Below are 27,662 nucleotides of genomic sequence, written 5' to 3' on the forward strand. Positions count from 1 at the left end.
CTAATTCTGTATGGCACAGTAAAAGAGCAAATACATGTTGTTATTTCTCCTTTAACAAGGTGGGCTGGGGCTCAAAAGTTTTTAGCAAATGCATTTTCTTTTCTTATATTCAGACAGGTGATGGGTTAAAGATTTGTGGGTGTATCCTAGCTCACTAGTTCCTGTGTAAAGTATAACCATGAGCTGACCTCAAAATAAACCTGGGCTTGGCACAGCTTTGTTCTAAACCTGATTACATCCAAATGTCAGATAAGTGGAAACACTCAGGAAAGTGGAAACATTCCAGCATTCTGCTATTTATGGCATCAAAACAGACATTTGAAAAGTATCAGTTCTTCATTTTCAACAACTGAAAAACTCTTTATATATATATTATTAAAAAACAAGGGCAAATGACCTTTAATTGCCAGGTGCATTGGTGTGAAAATACTGAGGTTTTTCTCAACTCATCCTTAGTGAACTTTAGGAAAAATCAAACATGCGCAATTTCAGTAGAGCAAGATAGAATTAGTTTGTATTTCATCTTTTTTTTTTTTCTCGTGGCATCTCAAAGCACTCCACTGAAATTTGTGGTTAAAATCCTGTGACACTCCTTTGTAATAGATGGAGCAAATGGCTTTGATAGGTTGGAAACCTGCAGCAGAAAGAATCTGAGTAAACTGGCCAAGTTTGTAAAGGAAGTCTGTGTTAGAACTAGGATTAGAGCTCATGTTTCCTGGTGCCCAAGGGTTTGCTCCAGCTGTCTAAAAGTTGCTACCACAGGAGGAGTACAGATGACTACTGTAACTGCATTTAGACTGTCCAAAATTCAAAACCAAACTAGAAGCTCTGTCAGGTGACACATCTGGATAAAGAACATCTCTCTCTGTTTGTATGTAGACCTCCAGCAGTAAAACTGTAGTTCATTGCTGCAGATTTATTATCCCATCTCCAACAGGACTTTGATTCCATAAAGTGATGACTGGATTATAGAGGGGTGCAGTTACTGCATGCACGAGTATGCCAGAGGGAAAATTGCCTGTCTGACACTGGGAATGTGGTGCTCCGATGTCCACGGGTGAGTGCTGTGGGACACTTTGAACTCCTCTGTTTGCACAGATTAAAATTACCAAGGAATGATCCAATGATATTCCTGAGTTCACGTCTGCCCTTGCAATGCTGAAATAAAAATAAGCATGTGAAGAGGATTGAGTTTTTTTTAAGGAAGCAGTAAATTGGCATCACATCATGCGCATCCAGACAGACCTGATTAGTCAAGGACTTCTTTGTTTTTCTTTTGAGTTGAAATATAAAGTATAGACATACCTCTTTCAATTTAGGTCTTGCGATTTGTTGCAGATAATGCAAAGTCCCATGTATATGGTGATTTTATTCCCTCTGATTAGATGGACTTTTGGTAAAGTGTGTGTATGGAGTGGGGTTCCATAGAGAGAGGACATAAACCTTTCATGAGGTTGTAATTGTTATGTGAAGGGATACTTTGTGCATACAGTGCTAGTTTTGAAGTTTGTTTCTGTCTGCTTTATATAAATGTTATTATACCAGTTTGACACTACTAAATTTTCTCTTCAGGTTTAGGAGTTACTCAGGGTGAACAAGATTTTCTTAAACGATTTTTTTTTTACAAGGTCATAAAGGGTCTCATTTAGAGCTTAAGCAGTACACATATACATTAGGGTAAGATTTAAGAGATTTTCCTGTAGGTCTTTGTTCAGTCACTTAGTTTTCCTCACTGGCCCAACACCTGGGGTTAGAGGAGCTGCACCTTGGTTTAGAAACCCACTGAATTTATTATAGTGGCACATGAAGAGTGAAAGAGTGACCCCTTTCCCCCAGCTCCCTACGTGCTGCATTTCAGTATGTGTTTGGCGCTGTTGTTAAGGGTAGGCATTGGGTCTGCAAGCTTGTACCACCAGGCTGGATTACCAGCCCTGGCTGAGAGCTTGGGTTTACTGCCATCCCATCAGAGCTGCATCCCCATTCTGTACAAATACAGAGTGGTGCTTGAATGTGATAGCGAGAGGACAAATCCATCCAACTCAGGCGAGGATATGATGAAAAAACATATCTCTTAAACATATCTCTTCTGGCTATGAGTATCCTAAAAACCCGACTCAGGTGTGCAGAGTGACTTCTAGGGTTTACGGCTACAGCTGAGGCGTTTCTTCTGCAGGAGGGTTGTGTGGTGCCGTTTGGGTGGTGGTCCTTCCCCACAAAGGGCTATTACTTTGCACAGGCTTCCCCCCAGCGTTTCTCCACCACCCTACCCGAGTCCGGCCCCGATGCTCTGCCTGCATTCGCGGCAGCTACGGCAAACCCGCCGCGTGCGGTCAGGAGGGCTGGGGCTCGGATCGGTGCTTCCCTGCTCCCCTCCAGCGGGGCGGTGCAATTGAGCGTGATTGATGGGGGGAAGAACCAATGGCCGCCCTGGAGTCCCCTAGCAACTGAGCCGCTGTGTCCCGCCAGGACCACGAGGACGGGGATGGCCGAGGTTTGCCTTCCTCCAATGGAAGCCGAGGAGGGCGGGGCTAGTGCTTCTTCGTGCGAAGGCGGGGCGTTGATCTTCCAATAGTGGGGCTCGGGGGCGGAGCTCGCAGCTCTGTCAGAGCGCCGCGGCGGCGGGAGGCGGCAGCCCGCTGACAGATCGCGCTGGGGCGGCAGGTAGAGGAGCAGGACGGGGTCCCCGCAGCTCCGCCCGTTCCCTGGCCGCGCTGGCCGCTCTGCGCGGAGAGGGTCAGGCACTCCGTGGGGAGAGGCGGCTGCTCTGTCCTAGTGCGACGCCCGCTGCCGCCGTTCCCCGCCGCTGACGCTGCTGTTGCCCGGCGAGGGATGGCGCGGCGGGCGCTGCTGCCGTGACGGGACCGCGCCGCTGCCTCACGGGTCCCTATTCCCGCCAGAGCCGGGTATGCCGCTGCCGTCCCACGCCGCTGCCGTCCCACGCCGCTGCCCGCCGCCGTGCCCTGGCCCCGCCGGGCCCCTGGATGGGCCGCGGGAGCTGATCCGTCCAGGAGGCTCGGGGGAACGGCGGGGAGGATGAGCTACGCGGGAAGCCCGGCGAGAGCCTACGATTTCTTGCTGAAATTCCTGCTGGTGGGAGACAGCGACGTGGGCAAGGGAGAGATCCTGGCCAGCCTGCAGGACGGAGCCACCGAGTCGCCCTACGGGTACAACCTGGGTAAGCTGCCCCCCCGGGACGTCCCGCTGCTCCCTCCGCATAGGCACGGGCGGAGCGTGGCTCTCGGGACCCTGAGCTCTCCGCGCCAAAGGAGAAAAACGGTACAGGCAAAGACAGCCTGAATGATGGAGCCTCCCAGTACCCAAAGGGGCCGTCAAGTAAGCTGAAGAGGGATTTTTGACAAGAACAGGTAGTGACAGGACAAGGAGGAATGGCCTTAAACTGACAAGAGGTTAAGATGAGACTTTAGGAAGACATTCTTCACTATGAGGGTGCTGAGGCACAGGGTGCCCAGAGGAGCTGTGGCTGCCCCATCCCTGGCAGTGTTCAAGGCCAGGCTGGACAAGGCTTGGAGCAATCTGCTCTAGTGGAAGGTATCCCTGCCTGTGGCAGGGGGTTGGAACTAGATTCAGGTCTCTTCCAACCCAAACCAGTCCATGATTCTGTCTTGCTGTGTGTAGTTGTCAGAAAGGAGGTGGAATGTCGGGGTTTAAAATCTTAGGCAGGTGATTTCATCTGCAAAACTTGGAGCTCAAGTTTAAGAGAAATATCTTAATAAACAGAAGTATTGATCAAGGTGATTGGATTTATCTTCCTAAGCAGTTAATTTTCTGTTGTCATCAGAAATACTAATATAAATAAGTAAAGGGAAATACTAATATAAATGTTTTTATAGCAGATGTATCTGCTATGAAACTGCTGTCAGTGAAAGAGCAGAAAAGGAGATTTATTTTGTTCCCCACTTTATTTTTTTCACTGTCATGTTCATCATGTTCTCCATATCAGAGCAGTAGCCCTTTAAGATCAAGGTTCATGTTTGTAGTGTGTTCTTTCACTTAAGCTTTTTAAAGGGCAGAACTGAAGAGCCTCATCCATGCCAGATAGATACTGTCTGCAGAACAGGGAGTTGAGAACATTGCAGACTGACTTTAAACTACTGGCTTGAGGAAAAGGGGATTTCTCTTTTCTTTCCTTCCTGTTCTCCTCTTTTCACTCCCCCAGTCTCGTTTGTATAGAACATACTCGGCGGTTTTTTTTTTCCCTCATGCAAATCTGTCATGTGGCATATTAAAAAGCAAATTATCTTGTCAAATTACCCATTGCTTTAATTTACTGCCAGTCTGTGACTAGTTAATTCACTGGGAGGCTTTATACTAACTTAGGATCTGTTGTTGAGTTCCTTGTACTGATTCAGAGGGAAGAGCTGGAGGGAGGGAGGAGTGTTCTCTGTACCACTGCTTATGAGTCAGACTGTACCTTGAAGGCATTGGTGTACATTTTATGGTGTTTGCTTAATAGTTTTGCTAAATTGCTCCTTGGGGTGTTGCAGTGTATTTACTGCTTATGCTGTTCAGGTGGTTGAAGAAAAAAGGGCAGAAAGCTCAGGGAGAGCATGCCTAGTCTGGCTGTATTCTGTACACACCATCCAGTCTATACATTCTTATGCTGAAGGAGCACTTTAGTCTCCAATGTATCTTGATGTCACTGAGAGGGAATGTTCAACCAGCTCCTGAGCTCATCAGTCTTACTTCAGACTTGTGCATGTAAACCGTGTGATGCTTGTGTTTTGCTCTTAAAAAAATATTTAAGTTGTGTGGCTAAAGCTGTAACTCTGTGAATACTTTTCTTGACAGCCAAGAAATACAAATACTCTTTTTGAATTACTTTCCAAGTACTTTACGTGCAGCTTGGAAATTCTTCCTTACTACTGTTAACTTCAAAACATCTACCTACAGGGTTGTCTTACGTGCTATTTCATGAATTGTTGTCTCTTCACCAGGGTAGTTATCAATCTGAACTATACGATGTTAAGCAGATGTAGGAATTCAGGACCTCACAAACTTTGCTATGCAACATTCATTTTTACAGAGGCTGGAAGAAGTTCTTAGCCCCTAGAAGATGAGTGTGTGAGTTACAAGGGGCGGGTGGATATAACAGATGGTGTGGTAGCAAAATGTGGAAGGAACATCATCTGATTTTTAGTTTTATGCAACTAGTGTCATAATTCAGAATTTTTATACAAGCTGAGCTGGGTGCTTACCCAGTGACAGTGTACTGCCTGATCTCACTGAAGAAAGGATTTTAACTCTGAAAATTCATAAACGTATTTTCTCACTCTTCCACTTATAATGTTCTTGAATGCATCAAACTGCATGTAAGCTGCCCTGTTTCTTTGGTGGTCTTAATCCAATATCCCTCTCTTCCTCTATCCCCTCAGCCTTTCATGATGCTTTAGAGTGTGGCTGCGTAGGATGCAGCTGTGAGGAATCTCTGCAGGCTTGAGGGCTATGAAAATAGAGATGCAGGGAGAGGGATGGAGCTAAACATCCTGTTGGTATTATGACTCATTTTCTAATTTAACTTGATTAAAAAGCTTGATAAACACTGTCTTTTCCACCGTTTTCAAGTCCTTAGTTAGCTGGGATCTACCATAATGTCAGCGAGGTCTCTGAATTGGAAAGTCCAGTGGTATGACAGATTGTGTCAAAATGTGCCACATGTATAAACTTTGAAATTAAAAAACTTTGTTGTGGAGCTTGGTGAATAGAAATAGCTTTGAGACTACAATAGGAGAGGAAAGAGATGATGTAGTAAAGACAAGAGCAATTAAGGAGAGAAGAAGAGCACTGAAGGGCCTCGAAGATGAGAACAAACAAGTTCATGTGATGAAGCTTGGGAATTTGGGCAGTTGTTTGAATTTGCAAATGCAGGTGAAATGGAATTTGAAGTTTATTGGAGCAGGAAAGGTAAAATAGAACCTGGAGGTGACTAGAATGGGGGGGGGTTGTATGGTTTGATTTGAGGGGGGGTTTGGTGGCTTTTTTTAAGCCATAAGATTCCTGAAGGATTTATGTGCTGCTCTGTAACCATCTCATCAAAACTCTATGGGCTCAATTTTGAATTGCATAAGCCACAAACTAATTTTTCACAGGCACTTTATTAACTATTCAGAAATGAACCTGCCATCTTTCTCATTCCCAGGGAAATATGGCAACCTTAGGTCTTGCAATTTTTTGTCAGTACACAAGAATGATATGAAGCCTGGAGATGGGAAGGAAAGCCAGCAGTGTGTGATCAGCCGAGTCTATGCAAGCTGCCACTGGTCCAAAAGGCGTGGTTTGAAAGCATTTGGCATAGTTCTGCTGTTAAGAGGGTGTAAAATCTCTTGGTCTCTAATTTTTTTCTTAATGCCCACAGGAAAAGAGGCTTTATTAACATAACAAAGTAAGGATTGCATGGAAGATGCATTGGTGAACATGATTCTTAGAGATAATTTAGAAAGCAGTTTTATCCTGGAGATGGACAGGTAGGCTAGCTGTCTGGGTAACCTGCCTTTAAAGTTCTCTCACATCTTGCTCAAAACTGACATAACAATAGATTGGACATGCTTGGTCTCTAACCTGGTAAGAAAAACTGCACAAAAATGAGTTTATAGACAGCTGCAGAAACTTTGCTTTTAAGCATTGTTGATTTCTTATCAGAATAAATTCAGAGGCAATCACTGCTTCTAGGCTACAAAATAAAACCTTAGATGTGCTGTCACTGGGTAGACAAATATTTTGATGTTTGGCATTAACAGATTTTTGTTCAGCTGGATTCTGTTTTTGCTTTCATGCTAACATCTGCTTGCAGTGTGACTGCTTAACACCGGGACTGAAAGGAAGGATTATTCAAGCCTATGTACTCCTACTCCTTTTCTTTCAGGAACATCAGGTTTAAACTGACAAACTGTCTCTCATTCTTTCTCACCTAGCAACCTTTTTATATCCTCTTGAGTTCATATGACAGTTGTTTGTCTTCCCATGAATGCTGTCTGTCCTTAGATTGAGAACTTCACTGAGGTGCTGGTTGTTTTACCTGGATGCTTGAAAAGATCCTGCTGTGTTATAGTTGTGGGAGTTAGTAAGTAGTTGTCTTGATCACGAAGTGGTTAGAACACAGGTCAGGAGCTTGGATGGCCCAACCTCAGACAGAGCTTTGGAACAGCCAGGTTATCCTTATACATGGGGAGTATTTAGATGGGGATAGTTGTAAACTGGTTGCATGCCAGCAGACAAAAGAGTTCGTGATGGCTCTTCCCTGATAACTTACTACACAGATTAAAGCCATTCTTTGGTTTAAAGCTGGTGTGAATAGAAGGGAAAGGGCCCTAACTAAATAAGGAAACGAAAGGAAATATTGTTACCATGAGAAATTAAAGGACCTAGATTTATGAGTTGACCAGGGTTTTCTCCTCTCACCCCCAACAAGACCAAATACAAAACTAATAGTGGTAGAAGTCCTACCACAAAGGTCTGATGTAAAGTCTCTGTTCTGTCTTCAGAAAACTGTGGTTTTGAAAATGTTAGTTGGCTGAAGGGAAGGGGAAATAAAATTGTTTTGTTTTCCCACCAGTATAAGAATGAATAGGATGGATTGCTTATCACCGACTTGTTTTGAAGTCGTTATGTTTTCCTAAGCACAACATGATTGCAATAGAAACTGTGGCAACATCAGGAAGCTTCCATATTTCTCTGCACATAGCACCAGCTGTTAGGGACAATCTTCAGTCCATTCTCTTAGGATTTCTTCAGTGTTATTTAAACTTGCTGAGCGCAACTGTCTAAGGGTAAATAAACACCTTTAGAGGTTCATTATGCTTGCCTATATATAGACTTCAATTCACAGCACAAGGAGAGCAAAAATTGGTCACTCTTAGCTTTCATGAAGTATCTTTTCCTGAAATGCGAATAGGCATGAATTGTTTTCCCTCCTTGAGTTCTGTTGTACACCCATTGATCTCAGTTTAAAGGGATTTAAACTGCATTCTTGTAGAGGGAAAGCAGGTGAGGTTTGATTTCATACACCGAGTTCAAGTGCCTAGAAGACACCTTGCCTCTTATTACTGTAGGCTTCTGTGGCATGGATGGAAAGAAATAGTTGCTTCAGATAGGGCATCTAAACTATTTTGGGGCAAGTCTGTAGAGCACTAATAGATCCTACTCTAAATATGTTGTGACTGCCCCTTTAATGTGTTGTCTTACAAGAGCTCTGCTTACTGCTGAAAGACCACATTCATTTTAAATTGTATTATATATTGCATGTGAAGAAAGTTCAGTAAACAGAAATTGCTACCCACTCTGTACTTGCTCTTCCTTTTCACTGTGTTTAAAAGAGAAAAATGGAAATAATTTCCCCCTTTTCTACCACCTAGAACTGCATTTTGTCTCTTCCAGGTGATAACACTGTGGAGGAGCAATTCTTAATAGGCAGTCAGTTAAGAAAGGTGTATGTTAGCAGAAAATGTGGATCCTGGTTTTACCCAATTCCCTTTATTTTCGCCTTACTTATGACAGATGCCTCCAGATCTCAAGTTTGGAGTCTTATCATGCTAAGTTCCTTGTTTGGAACTTTGTCATGCTAAGAACTGCCTCCCTCACGAGACCACATCATATTTTCTTCCCTGATACATGGCAGCATGCCCGAGTGGCCCCTTGTTTACCTGGTTTCCCATATTCATAAACAACGTGGTAAAGGGTATGTTAGCATTTGCTATGATAGTGAGGTCCATCAGTCAGTGTTGGTGTTTGTTAGCTGATCTTGCACATCTGTCAAAACAATAAATATTCATTCGCTTTGTGTGATTAATGGGGCAGCAGAAATCCCAGGCCTGCTTGGCAATGTATGGTCCTTTATGTGTTTTTCAAACCTTTCATAACTTATTTTTTCTTTATTGCACGCTTTCTTCTCCTTGGCCCTTTTTCTTTGGTTTTGTATATTAAAAATATTTCTTTTGTAATATTGCACCTCAAGGGTCATCCATCTCATGGACAAAAAGTGTTACTGAATTACTATTTCATGAAGGTCAGAAGCTGGGTCATTGTACAGTGAGGTTTTGAAACCCATTTAATCCAGTAGCCTTAAATTATTTCTCTTCCTACATCTCTCTTCACCCAACCATATTGAAGGGAAACCAGGTTGTTGTATTTCTTGTTCTTATCTAATAACTGGTCTTCATGTTTCTTAGCAAGGCCTGTTCAACAACAAAAGACCAAGCAAAGAAAACACCTACGTTTGGGTCAAGCATGTTACTGTACAGTTTCAGAATTAAGCAGCCTTGCAAGCTTAACCTCATCCAACTGTTTTTCAGATTCCTGCGTACAACTGACCTGCACACACTTGTTAGAATTTAGTATCTGCTGTTGCTACAAGTAGTGCTTTAGGTGGTTGTGGCAGAAAAGACCACAGCAATAACTTCCTTCTTCTCTTCATCATGTGCATTCATTCAGTAGCGCTGTGTCTCATGTCTCAGTTTCTCTTGGGCTACTGGTGTTTTCCCCCCTCTCCCCTTTTTCTCATAAATATGAGAGAGTGGGAAAGTGGCTCTAAAACCAAAATGACCCTGAGGCTCCCAGACAGGTGTGCAACATGAAAGACAGAGTGCAGGCTGCTTTAAAAAGTGGTCAGACTTAAAGATAATTGAGTCCTTTTAAGCTGCTTAGGCCTAACCAAAATTGTGCTTGCCTGTGCCAGGATTACGTTTTATGCAATTTGATGCTTAAATTACATTTACATATTGCTGTAAGTTTGTTTTCGTTCTGGGAGCTAAACAAGAATGGAAAATGGGATTAAGAATATAAATCAGCTAACATTAAAAATTGTATTAGTACCCCATTTTATTTAGCTCTTCTGGATTTTGTTCAGTATGAGACTGAAAGTAGGAAACTAATGCAATATTTACACATAATACTCGACATGGGCTAATGTTTGTCATGCTGGTTTTATTTAAAGAACATCTCAAATGTAATACACCGATCATGTTTAGTTTGAACTTGCTGTTCCTTTTTATCCACATCTAAATCTGTTGATATTGTGGAATACATCTGTGCAAATCATTGTTTCTTTCTTTTATGTCTTGACTTGTTGTAATATGGAAGCATGAACTGGGCAAGGTAAGTAGTCAGATACTTGAATTAGAGCTGCAAGTTAGTAAGTGAGTGAAGCTGTTACAGATCAAACACTGTTTTATCAACATATACTGTATATTTAATGTCCAGCCTTTCAGAAGGGTAAGATAAAATCATCTGTCAGTATTAACTGTAATTTAGTGCCTACTCAGGGTAAAGTCCACAAAAATACTGGCGTTCACAACAGCTGTTTATGTATCTAAATTGTCACTCCAGTCTATGGGAAGTTAGAAAGCTAATTACCATGAAGTCAGAATATCATTTCTGTCCAGGAATGGAGGGGGTTTAAAGGTCCAGAAATTAACCTCACTCATACATTTACAGGAGTTTGTTGTAAGCCTCTTTCAGTTGGGTGCGATAAGTGGAAAAGATAATAATGAGCTGTGCTATGTGACAAAGTGTGTTGAACTGTTGTTCATTAAGGCTTTAATGGACTGCATATCTGCTTTTGGTATAATTACATTCATGTTTGATATCTTACTCTATCTGAGTATTGGTAAGAGGAATGTACATGCTGCGTTCAGCTGAAACCCACTGGATCTGGTCGATGATTCCTTACAGGAGGCCTGGGGTTTTGGAACCCTAAAAAATATAAATCTCTACAGAAGTGGAATGTGTTCTGGTTCATACAGCGTTCAGACCAGTTGAACCTCTGAACTGTGCTCAAGCTGGGGTGAGAATCCTCTCTAGAGCAGAAAAGTAATTCTTCTCCAACTGGGGGAAGGGCAAGTAGGACCAAGCAGTGAAGACACTTTTATACACATTTACTGTCAAGTCAGTGACTGTTTTTATGGTTTTATAGGCATATAAAGAGTGAGGATGAAGTATTTTGGGACCATGTTTGTTGTCAGAAGCAAGAAGAGCTATTTATTGTTCATGAGATGCAGTCCTGTGCAAAGCTGAAACCCAGTAAAACAGCTTTGCTATTTTAATTTGTGCTGTGGGATTTGCCACTGAAGGGTGCTGATGTGACAGCACCGTGTGAAATCAGCAAGTGGTGTCAGAAGATGGAAATGATGAAGCAATAGCTGGTGGGTACAAGGAAGCTAGAAAAGCCACGGCTGTTACTCCAGGGTTACCGTGGACATGAAGCTTATTTGTGCTATGTTGGATTTCAAGTAGAAACTGGTAGTTTGATATGCAGAGGTGGAGTAACTATGATGAGAATTTCTGGAATGGAGGTTTGTATGTGTTTTAAAAAGTAACTGTCTTCTAAGTTAAGAACATGAGAAGTGTCATCTTGAGCTCATTTAGCCTAGCACTCTCTTAAAAATGGTAAGAGAGATGCTATTTAGGAAGAACACGCAAACCTGTCTGCTTTTCTGAGATCTGCTTCCCTCATGTGCCTGCCAACCTTCCTAATCCAGTATTTATTTGGAGATTTGCGAGTTCTTTGCAGCTACTTGTGAAGATGCGTAATCTGTGGGCTCTTTTTTAATTAAGAATTATAGTTGCAACTTTCTTCCCAATTTATACAAAAAAACTATTTTGCTGTGCTCTTCTCTTACGCTGGAGTAAGTGGGATTCCAGGACTTCCTTAGAAACACTCAGTACTGATTAGTGTAGACATACATGAGCCCTCCAAAAGATGCAGCTTTAAAAGAAGATGTTGACTGATGAAAAATCAAACTATTTAGAGTTTCCCCCAATAAATTATTTTTGGATCCCAGTTTCATGTTCATAGATCATAAACTCCCAATGCTGTAAATGCCTGGTTTAATTGGTTCTGTTAGAATAGTGCATATCTTTGAAGTGTGCTTTAATGCACAAAACTCTGGAGAAACGTTTTGTGAAAATACTTTCAGTCTTGGATCAAAAGAGGATAACCAATTCATTAAAAAGTTCCAGTTAATATATGGCTAACGTCCTATGTGTGTGCAGGTGAAAATGTAGAGGAGACTGAATATGTGACACCATTTAGAAGTAAGCTCTGGTCCCTGAGTAACATATTTGTACCAGATGAATTGCAGCTGAGCTTTCACGCTTCCAAATGCAGTCCAATCACTTGTATTTAATAACTATAATTTGTTTACTGTGTGGTGTGTTCCAGGCTCATGATTCAGATTATACCTCTTGATTTCCCTCTGGTTTTAGATCAGGCATGTTGAGCACATCCTGCAGTTAGAAACTCACTGTTAGGCTCCTGCTGTTGCTCTCATTTTTACTTTGGGCCACAACTTCATGCAAACAGCCCTATCCTGACCTTACCAGTACATGGTTCCTTGTAACCCTACATCAGAAAAGCTGAAATTGCAAAGAATGCTTATGTACTCTGAAAGAATATATTGAAGGAGCAGTCGTAAGTGTGTTTGAGGATTGAATGTTTAATTTGCCATTTGCATAGAGAATGAGCCATTACAGATGTTTGGATGAAACAGAAACTACTTAAACAGTTTAATTGAAAGAAAGAAAAAAGGCATTAGGATATTTTAGTCATAGGTTTCAAATCAAAATTATTCCTTCAAATCTTTAGGGACCACGATGTGTTAATATATCTCCTGTGCCCTTATGCTTTGTTCGCAAATTGACTTTATGCAATGCCTTAAAATGGAATATTTAAGTGCATGAAATATGAACCTGCCAGCTGGAAAACCCAGAAGAGACCCAGCAGGTCTGGCAGCCTTGTAATACTCTCTGAAGACCAGAGTAAGGAAAAGAGGCTCACGTAGCTGATGCATTCAATGGAATCATTGACTCAGTATACAGAAAGTCTTGTGGTGCAGAATTTTTAACACGATATCTGGAAACATACATCTCTTCTCAAACTCTGTCAGCAATCCCTGAACACAGTGCATGATCTCAGTCAGTCAGGACACTGCTTCTAATCTTTCTGTCTGTTTGCTTCAGCAAATACACCAAGTGAAGTCTGTGTAAAAGCATAACCTTGACGTTTCGAGCCACTTCAGAATTAGTGGATTGGGGTCTAATTTTAACACAGACTTTATCAAATAGAAGCATGATAAATGGAATTTTAAACAAGTTCATAACCTGTGAAGTTTATAATTTTCTCTTTCAGCTTAGACAGGAAACAAAAATCCTTTTAGAATGATGTTAGTCTTGGAGCAAGAAGATACAGAGTCCAAGAATACATCTGGTGTAATAATTTTTCCATATAAATTCTGGGGTTTGTCTGCGAACAGGAGTTTAATCCTGTACTGTTTGAAAACTATGGTTTTATGGGCAGACTCACTTATCAATCCACACTGTATTTGTCCTCAACATCTGCAAGACAGTTCAATGCAGAAGACTACATGAAAAGTGCTTTAAATGTAGTTTTTAAGTGAAGAAAAGTCTGGAATTCTAACAGCTTAAATGAAGCTTGGCCACTGACTAACGAGTCACCTCTCTGGAGAAGAAAGACCTTTGGGTGAGTAACCTAAGAGCAGCTTCCTGAGGAGGTCATCAAGGGGAAGAGTGAGGTTCTTTTACATGGTGGGAGGGTAGGAGACAACAGTTTTAAGTTGAACCAAGGGAGGTTTGGAATGGATAAGTGGAAAAGCTTCTTTCCCATCCAGACAGTTGAGCTATGGAACAGGTTACTCAGGGAGTTTGTGTTGTCCCCAGACCTCCTATCTGATCCTGTTTAGAGCAGGTTGATCTAGATGACCTCTGAGACTGCTCCAACCTGAAATTTCCTTTGATCCTATTCACCTGAAATCAGTTCGGTTTAATTTCTTGGAAAACTGAAACCAACTAAATGATGAATGGAACAAGAGCTTTGTGTCAGTAATATACAGACTTTCTCCTTTAAATCCTAACAAACATTGCTTGATAGGATTTTGTGTGGATTTTTTTGATCCTGGAATTATAAAGTTATAACTGTGGCAGCTCTTCTGCTGGAATAGCTGAGGAGAAGTGGAAGCATGAGCCAAGTCAGACCATTTCCTTAATTTTTCTTATAGAAGTATACATCCTGAAGATACCTCATGGCTTGGGAATTTCTTGAGTTAATGGTAAACATTACCTAGAAAGCCCATTTTTACTGCAGTATGAGTTTCACTTGGAATTCCAAATTTCAGACGTGCACTTCGTCTTCCATTGCTTGGTTTGGAGGTTATTTTGAAAGCTCTTCAAGTAGCTGTGCTTTGGGAATGATGACTGCTATTTTTCTGGATGTTAACTTTTAAGCCATAGTAATTTCATAATAATGATATGAATTTTGCTCTCTGGCATCTTTAAAGCAAAATGATTGATGACAGATACTGCTAGGACTTCTGGGAGTATCGAGAGCATCCTGAAGTAGGCTTTTTGGACTGTTTTCTGTGAGCCTTGGTTATATCTTGCCATTTGTCAGAAGATTTTCTCTACAATTTCATACTATACGGGAATATGCTTATGAAACAATTGTGATTTTTCTAATTGTTATGTGATATTTATATGCTTGACTGAAAGGGGTGATTTAACCCTTTAGGATCATTCATTTGAGACTTGACTGAAAGCCCAGGGAAGTTCTGGAGAGGTCTGCAACTGTTCTCAGTGAGCCTTTAGGCCTGTAGCTGAGAGTATCAGTGGCTGGAGGTTCTGGTGGTTCTTCTCATGCCAAGTATTTTTGAGCTGGTTTTCTGCTAATGAAGTGTCAAGACATAAAAGGTCATTGTTCTCATTTGGAAAATGTTGTAAAATGTGAAATACTGCATCTGTTTTTAATATTTTATGGTAGGTTTGACGCTGTTCTCCCAGATCCTGGCCATATTTCAAGCCTATTGTTTAAGACGTAAGTAAGTGCAAGTTTGTGTGTAGGATTTTAAGATACATAACGTGCCTTCTGGTCTCTTCCTCATGCACCAGGATGATTTGACCCTTTGAGAAAGAATTGTTATTCCACAAAGATAGAATGGTATAATAGAACCACAAGCATTGAAAATTGTGGACAATCAACTGTTATATAAAACTTATTCCACATTCTGGGGGTAAGTTGGCTTAAGCTGGCCAAGCTTCCTCATATACATGGATACCCAGAGCACCACATCCCAGCTATAGCTTGGGATACATGTATATCTCAAGGAAGATGAAACAAAGAATCATGTTGGAAGCTTTATTTAATTGCAAGGAGTGCAGAAGTGGGATTGTGAATGAGAGGCTGCCCTTGAGAGCTGATAGGCCTGAAAATAATCTACAAAAGGGTTTTTAAGCAGATAGGATGTTTGTTAAAAACAGGCCTGATTCATGCAAAGGAACCCTTGCAGTCCAGCTCTTATCTATAGGAATTGATGAACAGCAGCAGTGAGAAGATGGTATGAGAGCAGAATATATATTTTTTTCCCTCTGCTGTTATAATAGAGCTTGATTTCTAAATCAAATTCTGGTTCTAGGTTATGGTTATCTTTACTTTGATACTAAGTGGTGGAAAAGTTGAGGGCAATTCTTTTTAGAAAATGCAACTCTTAAGTAGAAAAGAGCTGGTTTCAAATACTGTTGCTGTTTTATAACAGTGACTATAAACTGGAAACTGATGTTACATTTCTTATGTTGAGTTCTGGTGCAAAGAATTTGGAGAGACAAGCAGGGAAATCATAAAGCTGATGTTTGTTGTCTTCTGCCAAGAGTATGTTCCTTTCCCAGTGCAGGGAACTCAGTGATCCACATTCAGTCTTAAATCATAATCTGATGTTCCTGGCTTTAAATAACTATGAAACCCCCTTTGCAAATAGTTGCTACCTACCAGTAACAATCCTACCTCAATCCATCTCCAGAGCTGTGAGGAGTCTGGGGAATCTTGTCTTTTATTGTGAATTTTCTAGTCAGAAGCATGAGTTGCAGTGTTGTGTGTGAGCAGTTGGATCTGGATGCAGGAGCTTCTAGATACGTAAGGCACCATAGGTGTTCTGTAGTCACTGAGCACCCAGGGCTCTTTGTTTCACTTAGTTATTTCCCATCTGTGGAAGAAAGGGTTGAGGAAAAAGAACCCACCTCATTACTGAGACCTGTACATTAATCTACTCTATTTCAAATTTATTGATAAAATATACTGAAATAAAGGAAGAACTTCTGTGTGTGAGTAACACTAATAATAACATTCCCCTTTCCTGCAGTGCTACTACTTACAAACAATAACATGTTTATATATAGCAGCTTTCATCTGAGGATGTTAGCTGCAACTCGTAGTAAACATTGGAGCTGACAAGCTTACTGTGTGCCTCCGGTAACCTTTCCTTCTGGAGAAGAAGAAAGGAAATGATGAACTCAAGTTCAACACTCAAATGTACCTGCTTCTTCTTGACCTGGGAGTGGGAGCAGTCCTCTTTCTTTCTAAAGCCTTACACTGTAAAGAGGCTGTTTAATTGTTGTAAATGTTAAGACAGAGGAGAATCAATATGATCTCAGGATCTTTGTTTCCTTTCCTCTTAATGTGAATGGAAATGGATGGTTCATTAGCTCTGGTTAAAAGTTGATTATTAGCTGGTCTCAAATAGCTTTCTCTTCTTTGCAAATGGGTGTCTGCCTTGAAGGTTTAGTTTTTGTTTAGCCACTTTAGCAGAAATACTGCAAGCTAAGGCATGATTTAAAACACCCTGTACTTCACAAGTTGTTTCCATGTTCTTTTGGGGCAGGGTGTGAATCTAATATGCAAAGTACTGGCTTATTTACTTACTAATGCCCATAGTAAGAGTACAAACAGGAACTTATTCAATTACTGTTCTGTAAATTAGCAGCCTGACTAATTAAATTGGGGGGGGGGGGGGGGGAACGGACTTATACATTTGGAGTTTCAGTTGTTAAATCTTGGTTTTAGATTGGTGTTAGAGGTATGCCATAAGGTTGTGTCAAACTTCTTAATCCCATACCAGTTGCTTTGGTTCAAAGAACAACCGGCTGGACTACAGCCAACCAGAAGTGCTCCAAGACCTTCAGGTTTTAACTGGGTGCCCTATATTTTGTACCTATGAAAAGCTTCTGTGTAATTGTTAAAGAGCACTTCTGGGTTTTTTTTAAGGATGGATTTCTTGTAAACTTAATTTCTTTGACCATTTAAAGGAAAACAGCTGTACTGAAGGATAGACTGTGATACTGGCATGTGTCTGTGACCAGAACCAAAGCTTCCTATAAAGCTGGACTTTCTGATACAAATAGCTTAAAGCAGGAAAATTGTCACAGCATTCAACTAAGTGAATTATCTGTGAGACTTTGTAATTGTGGTTTATGGCTTGATTAATGAGGTGAAGAATACAGCCTAGATCTAAAATTTTAGTATCTATTTCAATCTGAATAGTGCTTTAGAAACAGATGGCTTTTATTGCAGTAATTGAGTGTGATGGAAAAGACTGCAATTTGGAAAATGATGATTATTCTGAAACAGCAACCAGAAGGCAAATATGACTGTCATATAAGCATGAAGGTCAGGTTATGCATCAAAAGGTATAGTCCAGTTTTATTGCCAAGAGGTTGTATCTTCACAGCATGATGTTGAAAACACAGGGCTTAGTTTTTGAAGCTTAGTTGGATTTTGAATCAAAAGCATGCCTTCGCTGTGAACAATAAATGAATGGAGCTGGAAGTCGTGGCACTTGTCAAATATTCTGGAAACATTTGCAAACAGTTCTAAACCCTGATTTTAATGTCTATATGAAAAGCTAGATAGCTGAAAAAGCCTAAAGTGGGAAGTGGTGAGACCATTGAGTTCTCATCATGCACACAAGAAAATGGTTTTAAGCACTCTCTGAAACTGAAAACTGCTTTTTCCAGGTGTAGTCAACAGCCTTTGAACCTGAAGGATGGTTTTGGTGGACTTTGTTGAACACAGGCCCAGAATCCGACTGAATATATATTTATATATTTATTTTTAGACACTTAGTTATTGGCATAGAAAAGTATTACTGAATTTTTAATATGGGCAAATTGGTGGAGTGAATGACTGCTGGAGAAGGCTTTAGGCTTGAAATGTCTGGAAAGCAGTCAGGCTATGGAGGTAGGGAGCTGGAATGTACTATTATTAGTAGTGTTTATTTTGAAGTAGTTAGATTCTGTTTTAATTAAATCTGAAAGCTGCTAATCTAGCATGAATTACCTACAAGGAGCAACATGCCTCAAAATGTAAAGAAAGAACACATCAAGGAGAATAAGTAAAATCAATGAAACCAGTTCTTGTGGTATTTATGAGCTAAAATAAGTACCCTAGGTTCAAAAATGAAGTCGTGTATTCTGCACTTTCTCAGGTCTAAAAAGGGTTGGGGTTTGGAGCATTTCTAAGACAAATGTGCTACTGAATAAAATCTTTCAGTGCCGAGTTGGTAAAGCACAGCACCGAAGAATCTAGTTTTACCATTCTTGGTTATTTTCCCCCTGTTTTTCCTTCTCCCCTCTGCTCTAACGTATTGAAATTGAAATACACACCCAAAACAAATGCAGAACAACCTCCAGATCATTAAAATATTGGGCTAGCATCCAATTCCTGAGAAAAAAAATATGAGGATTTTATTCGCTGTCGTATTACCAAGTTATGACTGGTGTTTGGTCTGCAGTCCAGTGCTTCAGATTTGGTTTAAGTGAGTCAGAGTGTTTTCACTGCTGCAAACCTAAATGCCTGTTAGTTGCACTGTAGATCATTGAATCCCAATTATTAAACTGAAAAGATTTTTGGTGTAAATAATGTTGCCTTTGGTGGAACACAAAACGAGCGACTTAAATGACTGAAGGATTCTGCCCTAGAGAGACCCATCAGAAAACCCAGAAACTTTGATACACTACTGTAAGAGAAACACAAATTCATAGGAAGCCTTAAAATGACCAGTGTTACATGGCTGCAGCATGGTCAGTGAGGCATAAGGGATAATAGTGTGGTAGTGGCTGCACAGCATCGATGCAGAGAGGATGGCCTCCTGCTTACTGCAGTTGTTACCAAACAGCTGAATGCTTTTTTGGGAATCTTGCTACATTCCTGGGTTCAATAATATTTCTCTCTGTTTTCTACCTGTTACTTTTGTGTTTGAGAAGGACAAAATCTATTACAAACCAGTTTGATTCAAGCAATCCGAACCCTTCAGCAAGGATAGTGACTTGTTCCAGGTGCTTTCATTTCAATTTGTGGCTTTCGGTAAATGATTGTTACTTAAAAGCATCCATGTGAAAGCATTAAACACTGGGAGGTTTTTCTGGTTTACTTCTAAATTGAATTTTTATGTATTTAGCAGCCTTTTTCTTCTCTTTCTTGTATAGGGATACATTTTAGTTGTGTATCCAAACAAAGCTATTCTGTCTTACTAAATGAGTGAATAATGTTCTGGAAGGACATTTGATTTCTACAACAGCACAATTCACATCTGTTGGTCTCATTGTTACGGTTTCATGCTGTTCCTGATGAGTCATGGCAAAAGGCTTTTTGTTTTGATTCTTAATCATAGCAAATGCTAATTGCAGAGGTGTTCAGGTTATCTTATCAACTGCTTCTCTCTGCATGGCAGCTGAAGAATAAGGAAGTTTCTGAATCCATCTCTTCAAAATTCTTTTGAGAAACCCATAAGATGCTTTCATAAACAGCAGCTGGTAGTAGTGTATTTGTCAGATTTATCTTGTGCATGTCATGTAAAAGTAGTATTTTGCATTATGTGTGTAGCTAAATTTGTAGTAGTTTATGGTCTGTGGTGCAAAGCACAGTAGCAGGTTTATTCAGCTGTGTATCCTCTAGCTATGCAATGCTAATTTTCTATGCTTGGTATGTCTTTTAACAGGATGATGGATGTCCATTTGCTGTGTGGGATGTGTCAGTGTTTGCTAAACATGGTCTGTGCCTCTTCATGAACTCCAGATAAGCTAGTGGAGGTATTTCACCCTATGGGAAATAGCAGTGGTAGCACAGGATGCAGGAATGAGTTATGTGATGTTAGGCAGGGTTTGTTCTGCATGTTTTACGTTTCCAAGAATTTCTGAAATGATGCAACTTGTTCTTTCAGCACAAAACCAGTTTCAGTATCATCTGCTCAGTGTCCCAGGACTTTGTCTATAGGTTTGGGTGGCTGTGTTGTGTGTTTGTTTGGGGTTTTTTAATTGTTATTAATACTTACTGTAATTTGTGGTTTGTAGATTTGAGTATTTCCTAAGACTGATGGAGAACTGGAACACTCTGGATGATAAACTAAAATAAGTCTTCCAAAACTGGTGGTAATGCACTGGGGTAGGGGTATTGTCTGTGTGTCTTTCCACAATAAGAGCCTGACACAGGAGCATCATCAGCACTGTCATCCCTGTTTCTCTGGTAAAGCTGTGCTGAAATCTGCAGTAGCAGTTAGGGCCCGCTTCTGCATGCACTTGGTTTTCCATGTCAATGTGGTTTTCTTACTCCCTTGTTTTGCTTATGCTCAGAAAATAGAGCATGTCTCTGTCTTTCAAGGTACAATACTCATTACATTTCAGAACGTTTTTCAGAGGTAGTTTCCATGCTTTTTACACTTTACTGGAGGACTCTGTGACTAAATGCTCAGTTCAAGAAGCTGACTATGACACAGCAAAGAAAACATGAGAAAAACACATTTACCAGTGAAACTGTTGCTTGGCTGCGCGGTGTGACTGCTGAATGCGCACTTTAAAATAACAGTGAACAAAAGAAAAGCCTTTCTTTCTTTTAATGTTTATAATTATACAATTTGTGGGTGCAGAACTGAAGCACAGCGGCCGTAAGCCAATGACCCTAACATCGTGGTGGGCATTTCCAGGGGTCAGCTGCAGCTACACAACTGCCTCCGGTTTTGGGTTTTACCAAACCTAATTGAAACTAACCCACCCTTTCTGACCAAGAAAACGCTAATGCTAGACTGGATCTTACTATTACACAGTTGAGTTACTCCCTGGGGCAGGTCAGCTTAGCAGTAGAAATTATATTAGGTAGCATGGAAGGTTGTTTGCAAAAACTACAAAAGGTGCAATAAAGATGTGAGCTAAGTTACATGTGTGCATGTGTATACATGTCTAAGTATACCTACAACACATACTTCCCTTAAACACTGCAGTGCTTCTTCAGCTCATGTAAAGCAGATATTGTAACTCAGTCACAAGGCCTGGCCATGTTATGGGAAGGAATGAATGGGACCTGCCTGCATTCTGGTGGACGCTGACTGTGTAAGTGGTCTGGGGAGAGAAGGCTGTTATCAGTTGGAAGAGGCTGGAAGACAAAAGATCAGCCAATTCTTGCACCATCTGCTGCTTTATATAAGAGGGGGATGTGTATCTGATACGAGAGCTGTCTATGAGTCAGAGATGATAAGGAAGGAAGAAATAATAGAGGCAGTAAAGCTAGGGAACAGAGGAAGAGAACAGCATTTAGTCTGTGATGTATGAGAGAAAAGGCAAAAAATCCTACTTCTGCCTTCTTTTGTTGAAGAAGGAAAACTCTTTAAGCATCTGTATTGTCATGGTAATGAATAAAACAGACCATTTAATCAACCTTAGGGAGCCTGAGACATCTGCTCTGAATGGACCAAGCCTAAGTAATATGAAAGGTCTTTGTAACCTTACAAATTGTTCTTATCCATATGCACTTTGCAGGGTACTAATGACAAATCCCTTTTGTTTAAGGTCAGCTGCTTTGAAATCTGTAACTGTGTGTATACTGTACACCTACAAGCTGCCCTGAGATTTGCATGACTGTCTTTCCCCACAGGTATAGATTATAAGACTACAATGATACTTCTAGATGGCCGACGAATCAAGCTGCAGCTCTGGTAAGTGTGTGCTCTACCTTCCCTCAGCATTTATAGTCCAAAGACACCACAATGCAACTCTTCAAGCAGGAGTTCTCCTTTATGCTTCAGAAATAAGTCAACCATGGAAGAATAAGCCAGGCAGGTAGCCCTTTGAGTAAGTCACACTTTGTCTTGACCTCCATACTCTGGTAATAAGAACCATGACAGTACCTCAGCACACAGTGTTGTGCAGCAGCATCCCTTTGCTCAGGCTATTAGTAGTAACAGTCAACTAAATAACCATAAAATACATTCAGTATCAATAAAAAGCAGCATTATTGCTCATAGTGGAATTGATATGCAGTCTGATGCGATTGAATCCTCACAAAATATGTTGATGATGAATAATATTCTTTTACAGCACATGTCTTTCCTGTAGGGTCAAATGTTTGGTGTGGCAGGGTGCTTTTGCATCAGGTCATTTGAAGATGGCATCTTCTGATTCAGCAAAAACCAGCAAGTGATACAACTTGAAGTATGCAGCAGCGTTGCTGCCTCTTAAATAGACATCGTTTTCCTCTTTCCTTAAATTCATGGCATAACAGAGGGAGAAGGAGATGGAGTGTGATTTTTGAGGAACCATAATCTAGATAAATCAGAGAGACAGGTTCTAGGAACAAGCAGTGTTCAGATAGAGAATTGGAGGTGAAAATGAATTATGATGACTATATCTTTCTCCTCCTAGAAAGATATAATCCCGGGCCATTTCTATCTTGAATTTAGTTCTGGTGTTTATCTTTGGTTTTAGTTATTGCAGTTAAACACCTGTGTGTCAAAACTAAGCTATTGTAAATTTATTTTTCATTGGTTGCTTCTGCCTTTATGATTTTCAAAGTAATGTTTCAAGTGTTAAATGCAATAATGGATAATAATGCTTTGCCATATGCTATCTCCATTACTTGATATTTTGTTCACCTACTTTATTTCCTTCTTCTGTCTTCCACTTTATATAGCTTAGATAAGCTTTGTGTGGTACTTTTTGCTGAGAAGCAGCCAGTAAGGAGATGGTTTTATTCTTTTTCTGAAGGGCAGGGATGTTCTTTCAGCTTCTTAAAATAACAGATTGCAAATGTTTCTGCTGTTGACCATATACAGAAATATGGGCCCTGCATTTGAAGATCTGTAATCTATCGCAAAAAGTCTATGGAATTTTGCTTCTTACCATGTTCTTCACTATAAACTTGACTTTGCTTCCAAACCCTTTATACAGAGATTATTTTGTGTGTGTGCATGTGCATGCTTTTTTAAAACCCTGTGCTGTCTATGACTCTATAGGGATACCTTCATCATACTAGATTCGTGATGAACAATAGCTGCTGTAACCAAGAATTTACTGGGTTTTCCATTAGTTTCCTTGGTGATAAGTATTGTTTCCTCCCACTTTGCTGTGAAAACCGAATCTCTCATCTAGCCAAACTAAACGCAAAGTGTAGTGGCACATGAACACTAGTGCAACAGCCTTTGTGTTCCAAGGGCAATCACAAGAGTAAAGTTTGAAGTTCTTGTCCTCTTATGTTGGGAAATCTGGGAAATGTAGAGGAAAGGGCAGAATGCCAGTGGGGAAAAACTGCTGCGAGGGAGAGGAGCTCTTTGTGCATGAGTGACTGCTGCTGCTGACTCATGGAAGAAGAGCTGATAGTGACTGGTACGGATGAGTTACTGTAGCTCACTCTTAACACAGGAGGCCACCTCTTCTTTTAAAAATATATCTAATCTATTTTATTTAGGGATACATCAGGGCAAGGGAGATTCTGCACCATATTTCGGTCTTACTCACGAGGTGCTCAGGTAAGCAAAACACACCTTTCTCAGTGCTGAGTAATGGTTGTTGGGTGAGTGAAAGAGCTGGAGAGCCATCCTGATGGCTGCTGTAACTCAGTTGCAGATTGCATGCAGGTGCAGTAATGCTCTGAAGATAACATGGAACATGGGGAATAATAAGGCATGAAACTTTAGTTTGGGGAGGGGAAATACATGAGATTGAAGTTGAATCACTAAAATACAGTAGTACACATTCTTATGCCTTCTTGTTGGTTACCTCAATAACTTAAGCACATATTGTACTTGGAGCATGTGAAAGCTGTGCTAACACTACTGTTTAAAACTGGGTGCCAAGTAAGAGAAACATACTGTAAGACTGGCAAGAGTAATGTGAAAAAGACAAACATAGTCTAAAATATAATGAAATGTAATGATTTGTAAGGAAATTACTTAAAAAAAAAAAAAAAAGAAGAAAAAAGGACAGACACACCAAAAGTGCCCACAGCATCAGAGTTTAAAGTATTGCAGTAGTTCATGACACGTACTGGTTCTGCTGAGTTGCATCTTATGTTCCAGAATTGCACGGAGCATTGAATCTTCAAGTTTCTGAATGTGACCAAAAGTACATTTCTGCTATGACTTGTGATGTGTGTGTGATCCACCAAACTTATCCACTATAAAAACAAATGCTTACCATTACATTAGACCCTACAGCTAAGTCAGGGTTTCTGCCCCTTGGCTGATGTGTAATCTACACAGAGAGGGGGCTCGGTTTCACAGGATGCTGAGGTTCTGCTCCACTGAAAAGCTCAGCAGCCTCTTACAAGATTATTTCAGCACAGAAGAATTTACAGATATGTGTTTATCTTGTTGTGCCTCTGTTAAACTGACAGTTTTAACTCATTCTTTTTAATACAGGGAGTTATACTAGTGTATGATATTACAAATCGTTGGTCATTTGGTGGAATTGATCGATGGATAAAAGAAATAGATGAGGTAAGGTACAGATGACTAAAACTGCTTATGATATTTTCTACTGTTTTTACTGGCATTTGCAGGCAGTGCTTACTATAGAGCTATCCAAGATGCCAAGTTTACAATTCTATGTTTATAATTCTAAAAAGTTGGAAACATAACAGCTAGACTGTCTGATTTCTTTAAAGGTGTTGATGGGAAGCATATGGAGGGCAAAGAATTCATATTGTAGTCCCACTCTTGCTATAGATTTGCCACATCATCTGTGCCAGCCTGTCTTCTCCAAGGAAGGGATGTTTTTAGATCAGAGAATCATAGAATAAGCTGGAAAGGACCCCTAGAGATCTAAGACCAGTTCTTTAGGTCTTAGACTAGACCTTAGTATTTAGTCTTGACAAAGCTTTTGCTTGTTTTAATTGAAGGTGGAACTGGAAGCCAAACTGTTAATTTTTTCTTTCTTCTCTTTGCTCAGCATGCTCCTGGTGTACCAAAAATCCTGGTTGGAAATCGCCTTCACTTAGCCTTCAAGCGCCAGGTGTCCACTGAACAAGCACAGGCCTATGCTGAGAGGCTGGGCATGACTTTTTTTGAAGTCAGTCCACTTTGTAATTTCAATATTACAGAGTCCTTTACTGAGCTAGCAAGAACAGTGTTGATGAGACATGGAATGGACAGGCTCTGGAGGCCAAACAAGGGTAAGCCACGTACACTGAAGATGTATACATTTAGTCCAAGCTAAGGTTTATGGTGCACTAATATGAAAGCATTTTCAGAAACTTTAACCCAGATGCAGAAACATGAAAGAAGAATTGGGAATCCTGTACTAAACAGAAAATACATATCTGCAGGCACAACCTGTTCTGCCTTTGTAGGGAATAACGTATTGTTCCTAGAACTGACATGTTCAGTCAGCTTGGTATTAAGACATAAGTAGGAAACTGAAGCAGGAGGTATTTGGGATAATGTATATGTGGGAAAGGGTGTGGGAGGAGAGATGAGAATTCATCCTGGAAGTACAGAGTGCATGCAGAGTGCTGGGTGTGCTACTGCCTCATGGCTGACAAAAGCATGCTATTATAATGCAAGTTTTGTGTCTGTTTTAAAGTACTGAGCCTGCAAGACCTTTGTTGCCGTGCCGTAGTTTCCTGTACCCCTGTGCATCTTGTTGACAAGCTCCCTCTCCCTGTTGCCTTAAGAAGCCATCTCAAATCTTTCTCCATGGCAAATGGCCTTAATGCCAGGATGATGCATGGACGCTCATACTCCCTCACATCCAGCAACATCAATAAGAGGAACAGCTTAAAGAAAGCCAAAATCATCCGTCCACCACAGAGCCCACCAAAAAACTGTACAAGGAACAGCTGTAAAATCTCTTAATCTCCCTGTGGAAAAAGGGAACCTGGATGGAGTCTCCTTGTGTGAAGCATTGAACACAAGACACAAAGACTCCTTGCTTAATGGCTGAGCACATTCTATGTACGTATCTCACTACATAGACAAAAAAATGAGAAGAATAAGTCTTATTTTAGAGCTTGCTCACTGCAGTAATGCTGCTTTGGAATAAGTGACATGTTCAGTGCACCTGAAAGGATGTGACATTTTGCTGTTGGATTTTCATACTGCATTTGAGTTTCTGATGTGCATGATGCCATTGTTTTTACTAGTAGATGCGTTTTCGTAGAGGGGATAATTATCATCATCATCATTCAGTTCTTAATTCCATGAGATCTGGAAAGTGACTGTGTAATTGTATAAAACCCTGTCTTTGCAAACTGTTCAGAAATGTAAGGATGAGTCACCTGCATACCTAGGCAGAGGTTTTTAAAGGCAATGTATTGCATACATTGTTCAGTTCTTCACATGGTGTGACAAATTCCAGTAGTGCTGCAGTGGTGCATTTGGATTTTTTGTATAGCTTCCTTGATAACTTTGAAGCACTAACTTAACTAAGGTAAAAGTGTACATATAATTATTATGCACATACACGACCAGGTTTTGTCCCATTAGTGTATGTAATAGATTTGATAAAGTTTTTGGTATGTTATTTAATATTTTGGGGAATTAATTTGTGGTTTATTTTTCTGTAAAAAAAGAATTAAAATTTACATTTTATACCACTCTCCAAGAAGGTTCTAGGAGGAAAATGCCAAAGACTGTGGTAAAAAGGAACATGACTTGAGGAGCTGCTTTATAAGGAAAGAATAATATTTAAAAAGTAAATAAATGGTTCTGGAAAAGAAATCCTATAATGCTGTCTGTAATTGGGGGGGGGGTGGTGTCTTTATGTTCCTTTAGAAGAATTTGAAGAACAATATGCCTGAACTAGACACCAGGACTGTGAAGTCATCCTAAAAGCCTCATGTAATGCTTTTCATACAAATCTGTCTTCAGTAATGTTAACGTACCTTATTCTTCCCTATTTCTGTTAAGTCTTCCACTTGTGAAGGAACTGTGTGATTTGTTCTCCTTAGTAGCAAGGCTTTTGAGGTGATGGTGTAGCTTCATCCCAGTTTCCCCTGGGTGTCTTCACTACTGTGCGATACATGGAGCTATTATTCCTTCAGGATCAGCCTCTGTAGGCGAGTAGGGAAAATTCAAGCCATTAATGTGCCAATCACGCCAGGACCGGGACCAGTCCGTGCATCACCGCTTTAAAAGCGCAATGGGGAACAAGGCTTCTCGTAGTTGAAGGCTTAAGCTGCAAAGCGCGGTGGAGGAATGCCTCTCGGGGCTCTCTCGGCGAGCAGCAGGCTCCACCTCCTGGTCTGCCTGCGGCGAGTGGGCTGCAGGGGAGCGCAGCAGCTCCCGGGGGGAAGCTGTCAGACCGCAGCGATTGCATCTCCACACCTCGAGGAAACGTGTGTGTACCAGCCTCCGGCTCCAAGAGGTTAAACCAGCATCAGGACCTCCAAACGGCGGGAGCAGGCTGGTTATCTGTGTGTGACGAGGGGCTGCATGCAGGATGAAGAGCTCTCTCCGTGCGTGTGGCTATGCTGTGCCAGGTTTCTTCCACGTTATGATCTTGGCCTCTTCAGTCACCGGGTCATTGGTTTCCTTCCTTTCTGTATGTGATATGCAGCAAGAATGCCTGGGGAGAGAGAATGTTAATACGGATGTGTGTGTTCTCAAGGT

At 40.8% G+C, this 27,662-nt stretch overlaps 1 protein-coding gene across 2 annotated transcripts; it reads left to right on the plus strand.

Moving 5' to 3' along the window:
• Positions 1-26,771, plus strand: RAB40B (RAB40B, member RAS oncogene family). 2 transcript variants are annotated; one of them, XM_057401421.1, is made up of 6 exons: positions 1-1,057; positions 21,713-21,773; positions 23,522-23,582; positions 24,474-24,551; positions 25,003-25,225; positions 25,636-26,771. In XM_057401421.1, exons 1-6 carry the CDS (start codon positions 1,048-1,050, stop codon positions 25,905-25,907), a joined length of 705 nt encoding a protein of 234 aa, XP_057257404.1. In that variant the 5' UTR covers positions 1-1,047; the 3' UTR covers positions 25,908-26,771. The 2 variants fall into 2 exon arrangements, with proteins under 2 accessions (XP_057257404.1, XP_057257403.1); XM_057401420.1 differs by lacking the exon at positions 1-1,057 and adding an exon at positions 2,764-3,175.
• The last annotated feature ends 891 nt before the right edge of the window (positions 26,772-27,662 follow it).

This window comes from Pezoporus wallicus, unplaced genomic scaffold (assembly GCF_028554395.1).
Source record: "Pezoporus wallicus isolate ANWC-B61680 ecotype Strahan unplaced genomic scaffold, APGP_CSIRO_Pwel_v1 contig_8702, whole genome shotgun sequence".
Classification (NCBI taxonomy): domain Eukaryota; kingdom Metazoa; phylum Chordata; class Aves; order Psittaciformes; family Psittacidae; genus Pezoporus; species Pezoporus wallicus.

What these genes read in the sequence shown, in the direction of transcription:
- RAB40B (XM_057401420.1), top strand. Translation starts at nt 3,034, where the DNA reads ATGAGCTACGCGGGAAGCCCGGCGAGAGCCTACGATTTCTTGCTGAAA. An exon ending in CGAATCAAGCTGCAGCTCTG is followed by an intron (nt 21,774 to 23,521) that starts GTAAGTGTGTGC and finishes TATTTTATTTAG; the next exon opens with GGATACATCAGGGCAAGGGA. An exon ending in CTTACTCACGAGGTGCTCAG is followed by an intron (nt 23,583 to 24,473) that starts GTAAGCAAAACA and finishes TTTTTAATACAG; the next exon opens with GGAGTTATACTAGTGTATGA.